General features: G+C 46.7%; 1 protein-coding gene across 1 annotated transcript; it reads right to left on the bottom strand.

The window, feature by feature from the left end:
* Window positions 1-7,004: 7,004 nt before the first annotated feature.
* Window positions 7,005-16,898, bottom strand: PSMC4 (proteasome 26S subunit, ATPase 4). The gene is made up of 11 exons (XM_055412167.2): window positions 16,742-16,898; window positions 15,753-15,851; window positions 14,933-15,119; window positions 12,527-12,673; window positions 12,336-12,445; window positions 12,148-12,241; window positions 8,163-8,330; window positions 8,001-8,077; window positions 7,688-7,856; window positions 7,426-7,481; window positions 7,005-7,238 (listed from the first exon to the last, which is right to left on the bottom strand). The coding sequence occupies exons 1-11, from the start codon at window positions 16,775-16,777 to the stop codon at window positions 7,125-7,127; spliced, it is 1,257 nt and encodes a 418-aa protein (XP_055268142.1). The 5' UTR covers window positions 16,778-16,898; the 3' UTR covers window positions 7,005-7,124.
* Window positions 16,899-18,533: the final 1,635 nt, after the last annotated feature.

The raw sequence follows: 18,533 nt of genomic DNA on the forward strand, positions 1-18,533 counted from the left end.
TAGGTAAGCACTTGCCATGGTTATCTGGACTGTCCATCTTGAGGGTCACTCTTCTTCAGTTATGGCAGCATTTTCAGTGTGGGTTCACATCCTGAAGATATTAGGTGTTGTGAATGAGACTTCCTCAGTACAGGTTAAGAAACAATAAGATAAACAAAGCTAAGCAAATTTTCTTTATTGTAGGCTTCTCAAGCCCTTTGATTGTATGATACTGAGCATTTTTTTCTTAGAAGGGATTTATTATTTAGACGTTCATAAGTGACCACGAACATTTCCCCAGTACCATTAAATACTACTGTTGCCAGAGGTATGTTGGGTTAAGGCACTGGTTATCTATCTGTAGTATTACAGATATGGTACTATTGTTAACCTCCTTCAGTGTGAAGTTACATGGTGATTGAGTAGGAGGCAGTCTTTTTTCTTAGGACTTGCATGATATATAGAGAGGTGAAATGTTATGATGGCTATGCATGCATGCTTATTCGCTCAGTCATGTTCAACTCTTTATGACCACGTGGACTGTGACCCACCAGGCTCCTCTGTCCATGGAATTCTCCTGGCAAGAATACTGGAGTGGGTTGCAATTCTCTTCTCCAAGGGATCTTCCCAACCCAGAGATTGAATCTGGATCTCCTGCATTGCAGGAAGGTTCTTTACTGTCTGAGCCACCAGGAAAGCCCCATAATGTCTAATGTCTATATTTATGTTCAGATACTACAGTTAAAAAATGTCAAAAATTATACAAAGCAAATCAGAGAACATATTAACAATCATTGATTCTAGAGAGGCCATTATAGTATTAATTTCATTTTTCTTGTATTTTTTCCAAATAGACAGTGGTCTTTTTATTGTTAGTTTCTAATTTATCATGAATTTGGAGCAGAAAAAGCATACAGTAACATGTCTGCTTTATGGATTATAAAAGAAAAAGCATTACAGCGCTCCCAGATTCTTCAAAAGCTTTCTCTCATAATCTCCACATTTATCAACTCTAGAGATTTCTTTCTCACATTAGTTTTTGGAAATGACTTCTTAATTTTAGAAGTGAAAGTTTATTTTACTAGACTTTATCCATAATTATTTAACAAAATGAAAGATAGTGGATAGTTTAAAAAAAATCATTATAGTCACAGGGTCTTCCTCTTACATGAATTTACTAATATCACTGAAAGTAATAATTATTGAACACGTTTTCTTCTAAAGATCTTTTAAAATTAAAATTTCATCCTTAGGAAAGTATTATTAGGTAGGTACTATAATCACCACTTTAAAACTGAGGCACAGAGGGGAATAGTGCCTTGCCAGTACCACACAGGGAACGGTGGAATTATGAGAATTCCAGTAGAAATTTGCCATGGCTAAAGTCTTCTTCCACATCTGCCACATTAACAGAAGTATTTTCTGTTGTAATGGTGTATAAAGTGTGGTCCCTGTACTGATGCTGGTCCACAGATTGTTTGCTTCTGGTCTGCAGTGAGTTAAGGTACAGACACTGTGAGCAAATATTCATAGTTATTCACAGAATGATGACAGGGCCAATTCATGTCTGTTAAACCCAATAACAAAAAATTGGGGGAACTTCCCTGGTGGTCTAGAGGTTAAGAATCCATGAGCCAGTGCAGGGTACCAGGTTCAGTCCTGGTCCAGGAAGGTTCCACATGCTGTGGGATAACTAAGCCTATGTGCCACAACTACTGAGCCTGTGCTTTAGAGCCCATGCTCTGTAAGAGGAGAAGTCACTGCAATGAGAAGCCCATGCACCAAAACCAGAAAGAGTAGCCCCCTCTTGCTACTAGAGAAAGCCTTCATGCAGCAATGAAGACCCAGCACAACCAACAATAAGTATTTTTTTTAAGTAGTAAAATAAATTGGGGGCTTTCGTTTTGTCTGTTTTTCTTTCAGTTTTATCTGGTAATCCAATTTCATTGTGCCTTTTAAAAGTACTGGTCAACAATTTTTGTGGGGAGGTGGTATCCTTCATCTTGGTTTGAGACGCACTGCTAGGCTGCAGTCCGTGGGGTCGCTAAAGGTCGGACACGACTGAGCGACTTCATTTTCACTTTTCACTTTCACACATTGGAGAAGGAAATGGCAACCCACTCCAGTGTTCTTGCCTGGAGAATCCCAGGGACGGGGGAGCCTGGTGGGCTTCCGTCTGTGGGGTCACACAGAGTCGGACACGACTGAAGGGACTCAGCAGCGGCAGCAGCAGCAGCAGCAGTGTCATTCTCTAAAGTTAACCAAGGCTGGGTGATGCTTTAATTTTTCCAGCTCTTTCAATCAACGTCTGTAGTATAAAGCTATTTCCGTTAACTTTTAAGCACGAAGCAAAGGGGGTTATCATATGTTCCCTAACAAGTAAAATTTTTAATTATGAATTCTCTGTGGTTATAAAAAGCATTTTCTAAAGGCCACTGTATCCTCTGTAGGGGCCTCCCCAGTAGCTCAGATGGTAAAGAATCCACTTGCAATGCAGGAGTCATGGGTCAGGAAGATCCCCTGGAGAGGAAATGGCAACCCACTCCAGTATTCTTACCTGGGAAAGCCCATGGACAGAGGAACCTGGCAGGTTAGTCCATGGGGTCACAAGAGTCAGACACAACTGAGCAACCAACAATATCCTCTTTACATCAGGCATAGCGATTCCTCACTAATGTGATTTATCTGATGTAAAGTGAGTTGATCACTACGAATAAAAGCCTTCCCACATTCTTTACATTTATAGGGTTTCTCACCAGTATGAATTCTGTGATGTCGTGTAAGTTCTGACTTAACACTAAAGGCTTTCCCACATTCCTGACATTTATAGGGTTTTTCCACAGTTTATTGTGATCGACACAGTCAAAGGCTTTGGCATAGTCAATGAAGCAGAAATAGATGTTTTTCTGAAACTCTCTTGCTTTCTCCATGATCCAGCGGATGTTGGCAATTTGATCTCTGGTGCCTCTGCCTTTTCTAAAACCTGCTTGAACATCTGGGAGTTCACGGTTTACATACTGCTGAAGCCTGGCTTGGAGAATTTTGAGCATGACTTTACTAGTGTGTGAGATGAGTGCAATTGTGCGGTAGTTTGAGCATTCTTTGGCATTGCCTTTCTTTGGGATTGGAATGAAGACTGACCTTTTCCAGTCCTGTGGCCACTGCTGAGTTTTCCAAATCTGCTGGCATATTGAGTGCAGCACTTTCACAGCATCATCTTTCAAGACTTGAAATAGCTCAACTGGAATTCCATCACCTCCACTAGCTTTGTTCGTAGTGATGCTTTCTAAGGCCCACTTGACTTCACATTCCAAGATGTCTGGCTCTAGGTCAGTGATCACGTTATCGTGACTATCTTGGTCGTGAAGATCTTTTTTGTACAGTTCTTCTGTGTATTCCTGCCACCTCTTCTTAATATCTTCTGCTTCTGTTAGGTCCATACCATTTCTGTCCTTTATCGAGCCCATCTTTGCATGAAATGTTCCCTTGCAATCTCTAATTTTCTTGAAGAGGTCTCTTGTTTTTCCTATTCTGTTGTTTTTCTCTATTTCTTTGCATTGATCACTGAGGAAGTCTTTCTTATCTCTCCTTGCTATTCTTTGGAACTCTGCATTCAGATGCTTATATCTTTCCTTTTCTCCTTTGCTTTTCGCCTCTCTTCTTTTCACAGCTATTTGTAAGGCCTCCTCAGACAGCCATTTCACTTTTGCATTTCTTTTCCATGGGGATGGTCTTGGTCCCTGTCTCCTGTACAATGTCACGAACCTCCGTCCAGAGTTCATCAGGCAGTCGATCAATCAGATCTAGTCCCTTAAATCTATTTCTCACTTCCACTGAATAATCATAAGGGATTTGATTGAGGTCATATCTGAATGGTCTAGTGGTTTTCCCTACTTTCTTCAATTTAAGTCTGAATTTCGCAATAAGGAGTTCATGATCTGAGCCACAGTCAGCTCCTGGTCTTGTTTTCGCTCACTGTATACAGCTTCTCCATCTTTGGTTGCAAAGAATATAATCAATCTGATTTCGGTGTTGACCATCTGGTGATGCCCATGTGTAGAGTCTTGTGTTGTTGGAAGAGGGTGTTTGCTATGACCAGTGCATTCTCTTGACAAAACTCTATTAGCCTTTGCCCTGCTTCATTCCGTGCTCCAAGGCCAAATTTGCCAGTTACTCCAGGTGTTTCTTGACTTCCTACTTTTGCATTCCAGTCCCCTATAATGAAAAGGACATCTTTTTTGGGTGTTAGTTCTAAAAGGTCTTGTAGTCGGACACGACTGAAGTGACTTAGCAGCAGCAGCAGCAGGTCTTCATAGAACCGATTAACTTCGGCTTCTTCCACATTACTGTTTGGGGCATAGGCCTGGATTACTGTAATATTGAATGGTTTGCCTTGGAAACGAACAGAAATCATTCTGTCATTTTTAAGAGATGGGAATACCAGACCACCTGACCTGCCTCTTGAGAAACCTGTATGCAGGTCAGGAAGCAACAGTTAGATCTGGACATGGAACAACAGACTGGTTCCAAATAGGAAAAGGTGTACGTCAAGGTTGTATATTGTCACCTTGCTTATTTAACTTATATGCAGAGTACATCATGAGGAACGCTGGGCTGGAAGAAGCACAAGCTGGAATCAAGATTGCTGGGAGAAATATCAATAACCTCAGATATGCAGATGACACTACCCTTATGGCAGAAAGTGAAGAGGAACTCAAAAGCCTCTTGATGAAAGTGAAAGAGGAGAGTGAAAAGGTTGGCTTGAAGCTCAACATTCAGAAAACAAAGATCATGGCATCTGGTCCCATCACTTCATGGGAAATAGATGGAAAAACAGTGGAAACAGTGTCAGACTTTATTTTTGGGGGCTCCAAAATCACTGCAGATGCTGATTGCAGCCATGAAATTAAAAGACGCTTGCTCCTTGGAAGGAAAGTTATGACCAACCTTGATAGTGTATTAAAAAGCAGAGACATTACTTTGCCAACAAAGGTCCGTCTAGTCAAGGCAATGGTTTTTCCCGTGGTCATGTATGGATGTGAGTTGGACTGTGAAGAAAGCTGATCGCCGAAGAATCGATGCTTTTGAACTGTGGTGTTGGAGAAGACTCTTGAGAGTCCCTTATACTGCAAGGAGATCCAACCAGTCCATTCTAAAGATCAATCCTGGATGTTCATTGGAGGGACTGATGCTAAAGCTGAAACTGCAATACTTTGGCCACCTCATGTGACGGGTTGACTCACTGGAAAAGACTCTGATGCTGGGAAAGGTTGGGGGCGGGAGGAGAAGGGGACGATGGAGAATGAGATGGCTGGATGGCATCACCGACTCTGGACATGGGTTTGAGTGTACTCCGGGAGTTGGTGATGGACAGGGAGGCCTGGCGTGCTGTGATTCATGGGGTCGCGGAGAGTTGGACACGACTGAGCGACTGAACTGAACTGATAGGGTTTTTCACCGGTATGAACTGTGTGATGTCCAGTAAGTTTTGCTTGAAGACGGAAGGCACCCCCACATTCTTTACACCCATAAGGTTTCTCACCAGTATGAAGTCTAAAATGTTGAGTAAGATGATACCGGCAACTAAAGGTCTTTCCACATTCCTTACATTCGTGTGGCATCTCACCAGTGTGAATTCTTTGATGTAAGGGAAGTTGATAACTACAAATAAAAGCATTCCCACATTTGTCGCATATGTAGGGTTTCTCCCCAGTGTGGATTCTATGATGTTAAGATGATGGTGCCGACTAAAGGTCTGCCCACATTCATTACATTCGTAAGGTTTCTCACCAGTATGAATTCTCTGATGTTGAGTAAGATGATTGCTACGGATAAAGGCTTTCCCACATTCCTAACATTTATAGGGCTTTTCACCGGCATGAATTCTGTGATGCTGAGTGACTTCTGTTTGAAAGCGAGAGGCCTTTCCACATTCTTTACATACGTAGGGTTTTTCACCGGTATGAATTTTATAATGTTGAGTAAGATTGTAGCGACGACTGAAAATCTTTCCACATTCTTTGCACTCGTATGTGTTCTGATTGGTGTGAGCTCGCTGGTGTGAAGTAAGTTGACTGCTACGAATAAAGGCCTTCCCACATTCCTTGCATTCATAGGGTTTTTCACAAGTATGAATTCTGTGATGTCTGGTTAGTTCTGCTTGAAGGCAAAGCACATTTTTTACATCCATGCAGTTTCTCACCAGTATGAATTCTGTAATGTTGACTGAGATCTACAGAGGAGTCACCTGTCTCTTCACGGACCTGATTCCTCAACTGTGTTTCCTTATAACTTCTTACCATCTCACTCCCATCTATATGGTGACATTCATACATTTATCCAAGGAATATGAACTGAATGTCTGCCATGTGTGGGTGCTGAGACTTGAATTGTGATCAAGCTACAATCCCTGACTATGAGGGAGCGCAGTCTGGAGGAGGCAAATGTAAGAAGTCCCAAGCAGAGCATGTGCACAGTGCAAGGGCAGCACAGGGAAAGGGTTACTTCCCAACCTGGGACTTCAGGGAAGACTCCCCAGAGGGAGAGGGGTCTAAACAGAGACTTAAAGAGAAAGTGGGAACTGAGCCTACCGAACACATCTGTGCCCCAGTGAGACGGTAGGAAGAGCCAGAGACATTCACGGAACTCAGGCATCCAACTTGCCCCTTTCCCCCTCATCCCTGCTCCAGGGGGCTCTACTGGGTGGTTCCTCTGTCCTTGATACGTACTCTGAGTGTAAAGAAGGTAGGAATTGCCCAAGACTTGAATGGTCTTCTACCTGTAGGAAATGTGAGTGGGGAGATTATAGAGGCTTTATTTTGTGGTTATGGACTGTTCATTTGCCATCCTTTTCCCCAAATTTCTGAAGCCATTTAGTGTGAATTCTTTACTTCTCCCTCAAGCTGTAACCCAGGCCACATACCTCAACTGTGTATCTGTCAGGAGAGCAGGAGGGGCACAGAGGATCCTATTCAAGACCCAGCTTCTCCAAAGGAGTTAAACTTGTAAGGAGAAATTAAACAGACTCAATTGTATTTGTTTAATGAATAAATCAATCCTGGGTAAAGAGAAAAGAAAACTAGGTTTGGGGAAGGAGCCTGGGGAGGTGAGAGAAGCCCCCGGCCCCTGCAGTTTGGGTGGAGGGGTCATTTGTAAAACTCATGCTCCTGTTCGTCCTTCTTGATGACTGTCTTGTAGGCTTTCTCGAAGTCCTTGGCCAAAACAATGTAGCGATTCTCTCGGACAGCCAACATCCCGCTCTGTCAAGGGATAAGAGTTAAAACTTACTCCTTGCACTCCCCGCCTCCAGTGATGGTGCAGGCAGACACAGACGCAGCCCAGGACCCAGGGTGGCAATGAGAGACAGAAGGACCGCAGCAGAGTGATTTCAAGAGCAAGGGTCTTCCCACATACCCCTGCCCAATCTAGACAGAAACCGTCACTCACCTCCTGACAGATGGAGTTGATATCAGCTCCTGAAATCTTATCTGGTCTGGCCACATCTGTGGCAGCTGTGTTAAGGAAACCATTCCCTGCACGACAGGGTTAATGTCCAGAGCCAGAAGTTGTTCGTGGGCTGTCTTTGTTATCAGCCCCCTCCCTAGACCTTGGTCTCCCAGCTGCTCCATCTGGGTGGTGGTGATGGCAGAGGTGGAGATACAACCCCCATTCCCAACGGTGACTTCCCCTTGCATCTAGAGGAGGATACAATCTTCCAAGTCAACCTCCTCAGAGAGATTCATCTTGCTGGTGATAGTAGAGAAAATCAGTCTCTTCTGGCGGCGGTCAGGGAGTGGAAATTCAATTTTACGGTCAAGGCGTCCTGGCCGCAGCAGGGCAGGATCCAGGGTGTCTGCTCTGTTTGTGGCCATGATCACCTGGCATCGGGGACAGGACAGCTCAGACCTCTCTGTCCCTTCTATACTCTCCCTCCCCCTGCAACAGCTGTCCCCTCACAGGCCAGCCTCCATCATTCCCTGATTCCTACACCACACCTCCCCTGCCCATCCTGAATCCCAAACCTTGACGTTGACATTCTGGTCGAATCCATCCATTTGATTCAGTAGCTCCAGCAGGATTCTCTGAACCTCCCTGTCAGCTGGAGAGTACGTAACACAGTCAGCCCAGGGCATCCCGCAGGCAAGGCTGCCCAAGACCCCAGGCCCTGTGTGGACATCACTCACCCCCTGTCTGGGCATCGAATCTCTTGGTGGCGATGGCATCGATCTCATCTATGAAGATGATGGCAGGTGCGTTCTCCTTGGCCAGGCGGAACACGTCCCGGACCATGCGAGGGCCCTCGCCCAGGTACTTCTGTACGAACTCTGAGCCCACGACGCGGATGAATGCAGCTGATGGCAGGATGACAAGGGTCAGACAAGAATGGGATTCCTGCCTGTAGGGCCCCATGCTACTTTAACTGAAACTGAACATTCCTTGAGGACATCTATTTCTTTGGATGCCCACTCGAAGTGGTCAGGTCATTCTCTCATGACCTGGGCAGGGTCCTAGATCCAGTCAGGAGGACCAGCTACTCACTCGTACCCCTCAGAGACCCAGAGGCCCAAATCGTGACTCCTGCCTAAGGATGTGCCATTTTTTGGCCCAACATTTAAAAATCAGGATATTTTAAAAAATGTGTCTGTACTCCAACATGCCTATAAAATAGAGCTAGAGACATTCGTGGAATCCAACGTATATTTAAAAAAAAAAAAAAGTGGATTTTCAGTGCTGAAAAAACCAGCAAGAAAACAGGTTTTTCATACACTAAGGCATCATGTTGCCTCACCAAGGGCTCAGTTCCATTTGCTCAAAGGACCCACCTTTGAATATCACACAAGAGTCAGGAACCAGGAGCACATATTCTGACATAACAAGTGGCAATGGGGTTAACAACAGGTTTGTTCTGGGCCTGCCTCTCCTTTCTATCTTTTCTTAGAGTTTAACTTGTTTGTTAGTGTCTGGATGTGGCGTTGTGTTACACGCAGCAACCTTCAGGACACTCCTTCCAGGAACCACAGAGAAAGGAGACAGAATCCACTCTGTAGACCTGGTCATAAACTAGGAGTTGTGCAGCTTGTAGCCCTGTCCTTCTCTAATATGGTGGCCACTGGCCACAAGTGGCTACCGAGCAAATGAAATGTGGCTGGTCCAAACAAAATGAGATGTACTCTAAGTGTGAAATACATACCAGGCTTCAAAAGACAGTACCCAAAAAGGGAAACATCTCAATAAATGTCCATCAACAAATGAACGAACAGATAAAATATGCTTTATACATACAGTGGAATATGACTTGGCCTTTAAAAGGAAGTACGTTCTGACACATTCAAACATGGATAAGCCCTGAAGACATTATGCTAAGTGAAAGCAGGCAGTCACAAAAAGATAACTACCGTATGACTGATCCACATATATGAGGTGCCCAGAAAGGGGAAATTCAGAGACTGAAAGTAGAACAGAGGGTTATCAGGGATGGTGGGAAGGGAGAAATTGTTTAGAGTACAGAGTTAGTTTGAGATGATGAACAAGTTCTGGAAATGGATAGTGGTGGTGACTGCACAGGACTGTGAACGCACTTGATGTCACTTGTAAATTGTACACTCACAAAGTGGTTAAAATAATAAATTTTACATTACATATATTTTACTACAATGAAAAAATTATAGAAAAACCTCAAATTTCATATCTGCTACATGTTAAAATAACATTTTGAACATACCAATTAAATAAGAAATAGATATATTTTAGACTAAGTTCACCTGTTTAACGTGTTTAAAAAAACGAATACTTTAAACTATATATATAGCTTGCATTCTACCACTGACCCTTGAACAACACAGGGTTTAGGGGCGCCGACCCTCTGTGTGGTAGAAAATCTGTGTATAACTTTATAGCTGGCCCTCCGTAACTGCAGTTTTGCATCTGTGGATTCATCCAACCATGCATCGTGTGATAAAATCTGGGTACAAGTGAACCCTCAGAGTTCAAGCCTCTGTTGTTCCAGGGCCAAATGTATTTCTATTGAACTCGGCCTGTCTACAACCACCTTGCTCTCAGGACAACAGCCAAACTCTCTTCTGTTAGCACTAAGATGATTTATACTCATGCCCTTTCTGACCTCTGCAGCCTCATCATCTTCTCCCACAGCCCCTCCTTCAGTCAGCCCTCATCAGTTATTTTCTGAGCACCTACCAGAGTTCAGCTCCTGGGCGAACACTGGAACACAGAAGGACAAAATCACCAGTTCCCTGCCCCACAGTTTAGTCACGGTCTACTCACCACTACTCCTGACTCCCTAGAGAAGTTCTTTCCCACCCCCTGGCCTTTGCAAATGCTATTCCCTCTCCTTACTGAGTGCCTGGCAGACTCCTCACACCTCTCTTATGGGACCCCTCTCTGAGAGGCCTATGCAGAATGGACCAACAACTACCTTCCTTGCTTTCCTGAGGCATCTGCTACTCCGTAGACTGTCCCCACCCAGGCTCACTTCCTACCATGACCCCTTGCTCATGTGGCTTCAACTACAGGGGTCTGCTCACTGTTCTGGGACATTAAGCACATACCTGCCTCAAGGCCTTTGCACCAGCGAAGTCCCTCAGCCTGACACAGCCTGTCCCCCAGACGTTCACATGACTCACTCTCTCAAAATCGTATTCTAGGTCTTTATATAAACGTCACCTCAGAAAAGTCTTCCTGGCCACCTCCAGTCCCGGCCCATAAAGCTACAGCCCCTGCTTTTCCCTCTCTCCCTGCCTCTTAGTTGTTCTCTTCAGGCATTTAGCACCATGTGACATATGACCCATTCATCCATCTGTTCAAGTACTTCCTCAACTAAGACATCTCCTCTATGAGGTACGGAGACTTTGTTCTGTTCACGGCCATGTCTTCCGCACCCAGGACACAGCTTGTTATATATCAGGTGCTCAATAAATATTGAGTGACTGAGTTCTAAGTGTTTATTTTCCTTTTTCCCTCAGCCAAACTGGGAAACTCTCCCACGCAGGGGACATGTCTGGCTCATCACTCTATTCCAGCACTGGGGACTGCAGAAGTTCAATGAGCTGCTGAACCAATGAATGATCACAACAGTGGCTAATATTTACTATACTTACTGTGTGCCAAGGTACAGTTTTAGAAGCTTTATATTGATTTAATCCTCTGAATAACCCAGAAAATTAGGAAACGGAGTCACAGAGGGGCTAACTTGCCAAGAAGTTACATAAACTAACTTACATAAGTAGTACCACCTTACATAAGAAGTTATAAGAGCTCCATATTTCAAAAATCGAGGTGGCCTGACCCATTGCTTACCCACTGCCCTCTACTGCTCCCTGGCTTACTATAAGATTATAAGAGTCCTGTTTTTAGGCTTTACAAACAGTAATACAGTGACTTTCAGACATCTTTGAAACTTATAAGAAATACATCTGTACAACCACAGCAGACATGTGTATGCTTACATTTGTGTGCGTTAAGTTGCACAAACAATATGAGCTCTTAGTATGTGGGGTGAACTCTGATGTTTTCTGTTCTGTTTTACTTTTTAAAATGCTGGTTGATGCTGCTGCTGCTGCTAAGTCACTTCAGTTGTGTCCGACTCTGTGTGACCCCATAGATGGAAGCCCACCAAGCTCCCCCGTCCCTGGGATTCTCCAGGCAAGAACACTGGAGTGGGTTGCCATTTCCTTCTCCAATGTGTGAAAGTGAAAAGTGAAAGTGAAGTCGCTCAGTCGTGTCCGACTAGTAGCGACCCCATGGACTGCAGCCCACCAGGCTCCTCTGTCCATGCGATTTTCTAGGCAAGAGTACTGGAGTGGCTTGCCATTGCCTTCTCCGAAATGCTGGTTAGAATCCATGAATTTGAATTCATAATTACTAACAGGTCATGACCCACCAAAGGAAAACTATGTTATTATTTCATTAATTCTCTCCACAATCATGCTATGAAATGAATGTTTTATTAGACGAGGAAGTTGAGGCACGAGAGTAAAGTCACCTCCCCAGGATGGCATCGCCACTCAGTAAGACACACACTGGGGCTTTGACCCCAGACCCCACGTTCTTAATCGCTATGCCATGCTACTTCCTGGGGAGGATGAGAGAGCTGAGGGCAAGGTCGGAAAAGCGCAGAAGACCAGAGCTTGGGGGAGGGGCCAAGTGGCTCACCTGTTGTGTGATGAGCCACAGCTTTTGCCAGCATGGTCTTCCCGCAGCCAGGTGGGCCGTACATGAGGACGCCTCGGGGTGGGTCGATGCCGATCTGAAGCCCAGAGGTGGAGAGAAGGATGAGTCAGGGAGTCCATCACCAGCTAGTGACCCGGCCTCTCCCTCCCCTGCCATATCTGGCTCCTTACCTGCTTGTAGAGCTCGAAGTGTGTGAGTGGGAGCTCCACGGCCTCCCGCACCTCCTGCTTCTGGATGTCCATGCCCCCGATGTCCGCATACATCACGTCTGGCTTCTGATCTGGTGGGAGAGCAGAGCTGGGGCTCCCAGCCTGGCCCGCAGGGTCCCTTCAGGCCTCCCTGGCCCCAGGCTCCCCCTCACCTGAGGTGAGCATCATGATGCTGCTGTCGGCCTCGGGAGGCAGCACGTCCACCAGGGCGTTGCTGTGCTTGTGGAGGGCCACCGAGGCGTTGGGCTTGAGCAGCTCCCGGTCAATGGTGCTCAGGATGCGCACGTAGTAGTTGGAGCCTTTGTGAAGGACAAGAAGGGAAAGGGGAAAATGAGAAGCCCCAGATTCTATCCCTAACTCCTGAGCTCCAGACCAGGTGACCAGCAGCCCCCTGGAACGCCTGCCCCTGCATGCCCCCCAGCACGTCTCACTCACTGTGTCTCACTGTGCTGTCAGTATCCCCCCCCCCATCTATGCTCCTCCTCCTGGGTCTCTGTCTCAGGGAGGCCTGTGGTCCTGAGTCACTCAACAGAGACCTAAGCCTCATCCTGGGCTTTTCTCTGTTTCCCTCCACAGCCTGTCAGTCACCATGGCGCCTTCCACTAGCCTCCTAAAATGTCTCTCCAACCAATCCCTCCCCTCCTCCCCAGGGACTCTGCTCTGATTCAACACCATCCCCTCCTAATTTTATTTATTTATGGCTGCACTGACTCTTTGTTGCTTTCTCTATGAGAGGGCTTTCTCTAGTTGCGGTGAGCAGGGCCTACACTCTAGTGCAGAGCATGGACTCTAGGGCACACAGGCTTCAGCAGTTGTGGTGCATGGGCTTAGTTGCCCGGCAGCATGTGGAATATTCCTGGACCAGGGCTTGAACTTGTGTCCCCTGCATTGGCAGGTGGACTCTTTACCACTAGACCAGCAGGGAATTCCTCTTCCCCCACTGAGGTCTCTGTCACAGACTCCTGCTTGCCCAGATTCCTCTATCTCACCTCCCCAGCCCACCTTCTACATTCATGGTTCATTCAGTTTGAGTTTGCGTGAACATTTATGGTAGTGACACACACATCTCCTTCCAGCCTGTCTTTCTCCTGATCTCCAGACTTGGCTGTCCTGTAGCCTCCCAGACACTTCCCTGTGATGTCCCAGGCTGCCCTCACTCTCTCGACAAGGCTGCTTTTCTGCCCATGTCGCCATTTCAGGGACAGCCACTGTCCCGAGTCCAACAGATCAGACACACTCACTTTGGATCTCTCCCTCCCTTCACTACCAACTCCAGGGTCCCGTCACACACCTTTCCCCACAAGCTTTACACTCACATGGCTTGATCTAAAGGAGCAGAGGCCAGAGCAAGACAAGACCGGTAAGACACAGGAACAGTGACCATCATGAAGGCAGCACCTAGACCCATGTTAATAACAGCAGCTCTCACATGATAACTGAGTCCTAACCGGAGCCCAATCTCACTTCACCTGTGTTTTCAAATTGCACGTCCCAACTCAGTCCCAAAGAAAGGCAATGCCAAAAAGTGCTCAAACTACCGCACAACTGCATTCATCTCACACGCTAGTAAAATCATGCTCAAAATTCTCCAAGCCAGGCTTCAGCAATATGTGAACCGTGAACTCCCAGATGTTCAAGCAGGTTTTAGAAAAGGCAGAGGCACCAGAGATCAAATTGCCAACATCCACTGGATCATGGAGAAAGCAAGAGAGTTCCAGAAAAACATCTATTTCTGCTTTATTGACTATGCCAAAGCCTTTGACTGTGTGGATCACAACAAACTGTGGAAAATTCTGAAAGAGATGGGAATACCAGACCACCTGACCTGCCTCTTGAGAAACCTGTATGCAGGTCAGGAAGCAACAGTCAGAACTGGACATGGAACAACAGGCTGGTTCCAAATAGGAAAAGGAGTACGTCAAGGCTGTATATTGTCACCTTGCTTATTTAACTTATATGCAGAGTACATCATGAGAAACGCTGGGCTGGAAAGACCCTGACGCTGGGAAAGATTGCAGGCAGGAGGAGAAGGGAACGACAAAGGATGAGATGGTTGGATGGCATCACTGACTCAATGGACACGAGTTTGGGCAGGCTCCGGGAGTTGGTGTTGGACAGGGAGGCCTGGCGTGCTGCGTGCGGTTCATGGGGTCCAAAGAGTCAGACACGACTGAGTGACTGAACTGAACTGAACTCAGTAGTAGTTGTGAAATCATTTTAGATAGTCACGATCAGAATGCTGTTTAAAACAAAACAGATTGGAACAGAATGGAAAACTAATTGGAGTATCACACCACAGTGAGGCTAAGTATCCTTTGGTCAAACTTTTACTGTATAAATTATACATACACACTTAGAGAAGAGAAAAAGGGAGAGAACGTAAAATATGTAAAATATATTTCTACTTTTGCATCAGATTGAAAATACTCTGAAAAACACTATTACACCATCTTCCCTTGTTTGCCATTGTAAGTTCCTGGCACATGGCAGGAAATAGTTAACAGCTGTTGAATGGACAGATGGGTAAACAACACCCCAACCCCACCCCCGCCACGCACCTGTGGTGGAGCCCACGATGGCTGTATTCTGATCCACAGCCTCCAGAAACTGCCCGATAACCAATGGGATGCTCTGAATTCGTTTCACCTCCTCCTGGGCATGGAGGAATTCCTTCTTCAGGTTCTTTTGCTCATCCTTGATATATTCCTCCTGCACCTCCAGGAACTCCAGCTCTTGCTGCAGCTTCTGTGAGCAGACAGTGGAGAAGCAGGGGATGGTTCCAGGCCTTGCTGAGCCAAGGACTGGAGGTAGGGGAAGTATGGGATGCTGGGCCCTGTGCAGGGTCCAAACTGGTTTTGTTAATTTTTTTTTTATTGGCATATAGTTGATTTACAATGTTGTGTTAGTTTCAGGTATACACCAAAGTGAATCAGTTATACATATACCCGCTCTTTTTTCTTAGTTTCTTTTCCCATTTAGGCCATTACAGAGTATAGAGTAGAGTTCCCTGCACTATACAACAGTTTCTTATTCCCTGGTAACCCTGAAAAGGAAATGGTAACCTCCAATATTCTTTTTTATTTTTTAATTGAAGGATAATTGCTTTACATAATTTCGTTGTATTCTGCCAAATATCAACATGAATCAGCCATAAGTACACATATGTCCCCTCCCTCTTGAACCTCCCTCCCATCTCCCTCCCCATACCACCCCTTTAGGTTATTACAGAGCCCCTGTTTGCCACTCCAGTATTCTTGCCTGGGAAATCCCATGGACAGAGGAGCCTGGAGGGCTATAATCCATGCACAAAGAGTCAGACAGGACTTAGTAACTAAACAACAACAACGTTGATATTTTGCGGACTGGCTTTGAATGTACCTTGTAGCGGCTGTAGAGGTCCTCCAGGTCCTCTGGCTCAGGCCCCAGGAAGGACAGGCCAGTCTGGGGCCGTGACACAGACAGTGCTGGGATCTCATCCTAGACCACGGAAGGAAACTCAGGTTGGAAGGTCCCCTTATGAAAGAATCTAAAGCCCCCCTCCCCACTTCACCACGAAGTCACTTGGCCCCTAACAGTTTCCTGACATCATTCAGCACCCTAAATAGATCCTGGAAACTTCTCAGCCCTCTAAAGAGGTTCCTGAAGTCACCCAACTCCTAACAAGCTCCTCAGTCACACAGCCTTCCAAACAGATCTTCTGGTATCATATGCCACTTGTAATATGTCCTCAATGTCCCAACTCCCATCTAGGGCCTAAATGTCTGATCAACTCCTTACCAGACCCCAATGCCCTCCAGCCCCCCTCAACAGGTTAGAAATACTACAGGGATGCCTCAATTGACGGTGAAAGTCACCATGCCTTCGTACAGTCCTGGTGTTACTCAGTTACTCCCCAAATATCCCTCATGAACTCCAACTCACATTAAGCCCTTTTGTCACCGAGCTCCCAGGCAGGCCCCAAACATCACTCGGCCAGATCACAGATATTACTTGGCCCTCCAACACCAGCGAAGCCCCAGATATCAGTCAGCTCCCCAGCTCAGCCTCATATATCATTCGGCCCCATGGCCGGATCCCATACCTCACTCACCACCCGACCCACCCCTAAGGCCGCCAGGCCTAGCAATGTCACAGCATTCCACCTAAACCTCGAAATCATTCAGCCCCAAAGAACCTCCAGCGTCACCGTTTCCCCAGCCCCGCTTCCCAAACCCTACTATCATCACCCAGCCCAGGCCTCGTATTGGCACGAAGCTCTCCACTGAGGCCTCCGAAATCACTCAGACCCACGCCTGGATCCCCAAAGTCACCCAGAATCCCATCCAGGTCGGCTTCGCCCTCTCCCCGCGACCCAGGCCCCACCGGACCTGTGCTTTCTCCACCAGGATGCCTATCTCCTCCATAGTGACCAAGCCGGCCTCTGTGTGGCCCGGCCTAATCCAGTCACCGCTTCCGCTGACGCCACCGGAAAGCAAGGCCTGGATGGGTTCTGGGAAACGTAGTTTAAGACCCCGCTGAGACAAGGCTGTATAGGCGCGGTAGGTAAAGTGCAGGGCGGCTGCGTCCTGAGCTCCGCCCCCAAGACTTGCTCCTGCGCACTTCGTACCTCGCGGGCGCGCGGGCGGGCCCGGGGAGGTGCGCGTGCGCAATAGAGCGCGGGGCCGCAGTCTCGCGCGGCTTTTCCCGGCGCTGGCTTTCTTGACAGCAGGCGGCGCTGCCCGCATTGGTTTTCAAACCGAGGACTTTCTCAGAGATCTGTGAGATCTGGCCAAGTGCTCTTCTTAGAGGCTTGGGCAGGGTTCCGTAGAGGGGGGTCTTTAACGGGGTTTCCACGTGGGCTGCAGCCGAGGAGTGCCCTCCGCGCGAAGCCAGGAAGACCAAGGCTACTCGTAAAGGGTGACACCCCTTTACCCGGCTCCAGACCCGGGGTGAGCAGCTCCAAGCCTGCCATTACCGGTAGCCGCGAATCGAGTAGAACCCACGCATTCAGTTCAGTTCAGTTCAGTTCAGTCGCTCAGTCGTGTCCGACTCTTTGTGACCCCATGAATCACAGCTCGCCAGGCCTCCCTGCCCATCACCAGCTCCCGGAGTTCACTCAAACTCATGTCCACAGAGTCGGTGATGCCTTCCAGCCATCTCATTCTCTGTCGTCCCCTTCTCCTCCCACCCCCAATCCCTCCCAGCATCAGACTCTTTTCCAGTGAGTCAACTCGTCGCATGAGGTGGCCAAAGTATTGGAGTTTCAGCTTTAGCGTCAGTCCTTCCAATGAACACCCAGGATCGATCTCCTTTAGAATGGACTGGTTGGATCTCCTTACAGTCCAAGGGACTCTGAAGAGTCTTCTCCAGCACCACAGTTCAAAAGCATCAATTCTTCGGCGATCAGCTTTCTTCACAGTCCAGCTCTCACATCCATACATGACCACGGGAAAAACCATAGCCTTGACTAGACGGACCTTGGTTGGCAAAGTAATGTCTCTGCTTTTTAATATGCTATCTAGGCTGGTCATAACTTTCCTTCCAAGGAATAAGTGTCTTTTAATTTCCTGGCTGCAATCAGCATCTGCAGTGATTTTGGAGCTCAAAAAAATAAAGTCTGACACTAAGAATCTGCCTGCCACTGCCGGATACGCAAGAGACACGGGCTCGAACCCCGAGGAAGATGCCCTTGAGAAGGAAATGACAACCCACTCCAGTATTCTTGGGCTTCCCTGGTATCTCAGCTGGTAAAGAATCCGCCTGCAATACAGGGGACCCGGATTCGATCCCCAGGTCAGGAAGATCCCCTGGAGAAGGAAATGACAACCCACTCCAACATTCTTGCCTGGAAAATCCTATGGACAGAGAAGCCTGGTGAGCTCTGGTGCATAAGGTCACACAGAGTTGGACATGACTGAAGCGACTTAGCAGCAGCAGCAGCAGCATACATAGGAGAACTCAGAAAAACTGAGTAATCTCTTAAATATCTTAATTATCTCTCCTCTTCTACCTGTATCATTTCTAGATTTCTGTCTTCAAGCTGTCTTCCATGTGGTCTGCCCTGTTTCCAAAGTGTTCTAATGGTTCTTCATCTCCTCTATTGGGTCCTTCAGGTCCAGTTCTATTATTATTATTTTGAGTTTCAATTTCCTTGGTAAAGTATTCTTTCTGTTCATTATT

This window comes from Moschus berezovskii, chromosome 22 (genome assembly GCF_049115385.1).
Source record: "Moschus berezovskii isolate FMDL1 chromosome 22, NW_MosBer_1.0, whole genome shotgun sequence".
NCBI classification, from domain to species: Eukaryota; Metazoa; Chordata; class Mammalia; order Artiodactyla; family Moschidae; genus Moschus; species Moschus berezovskii.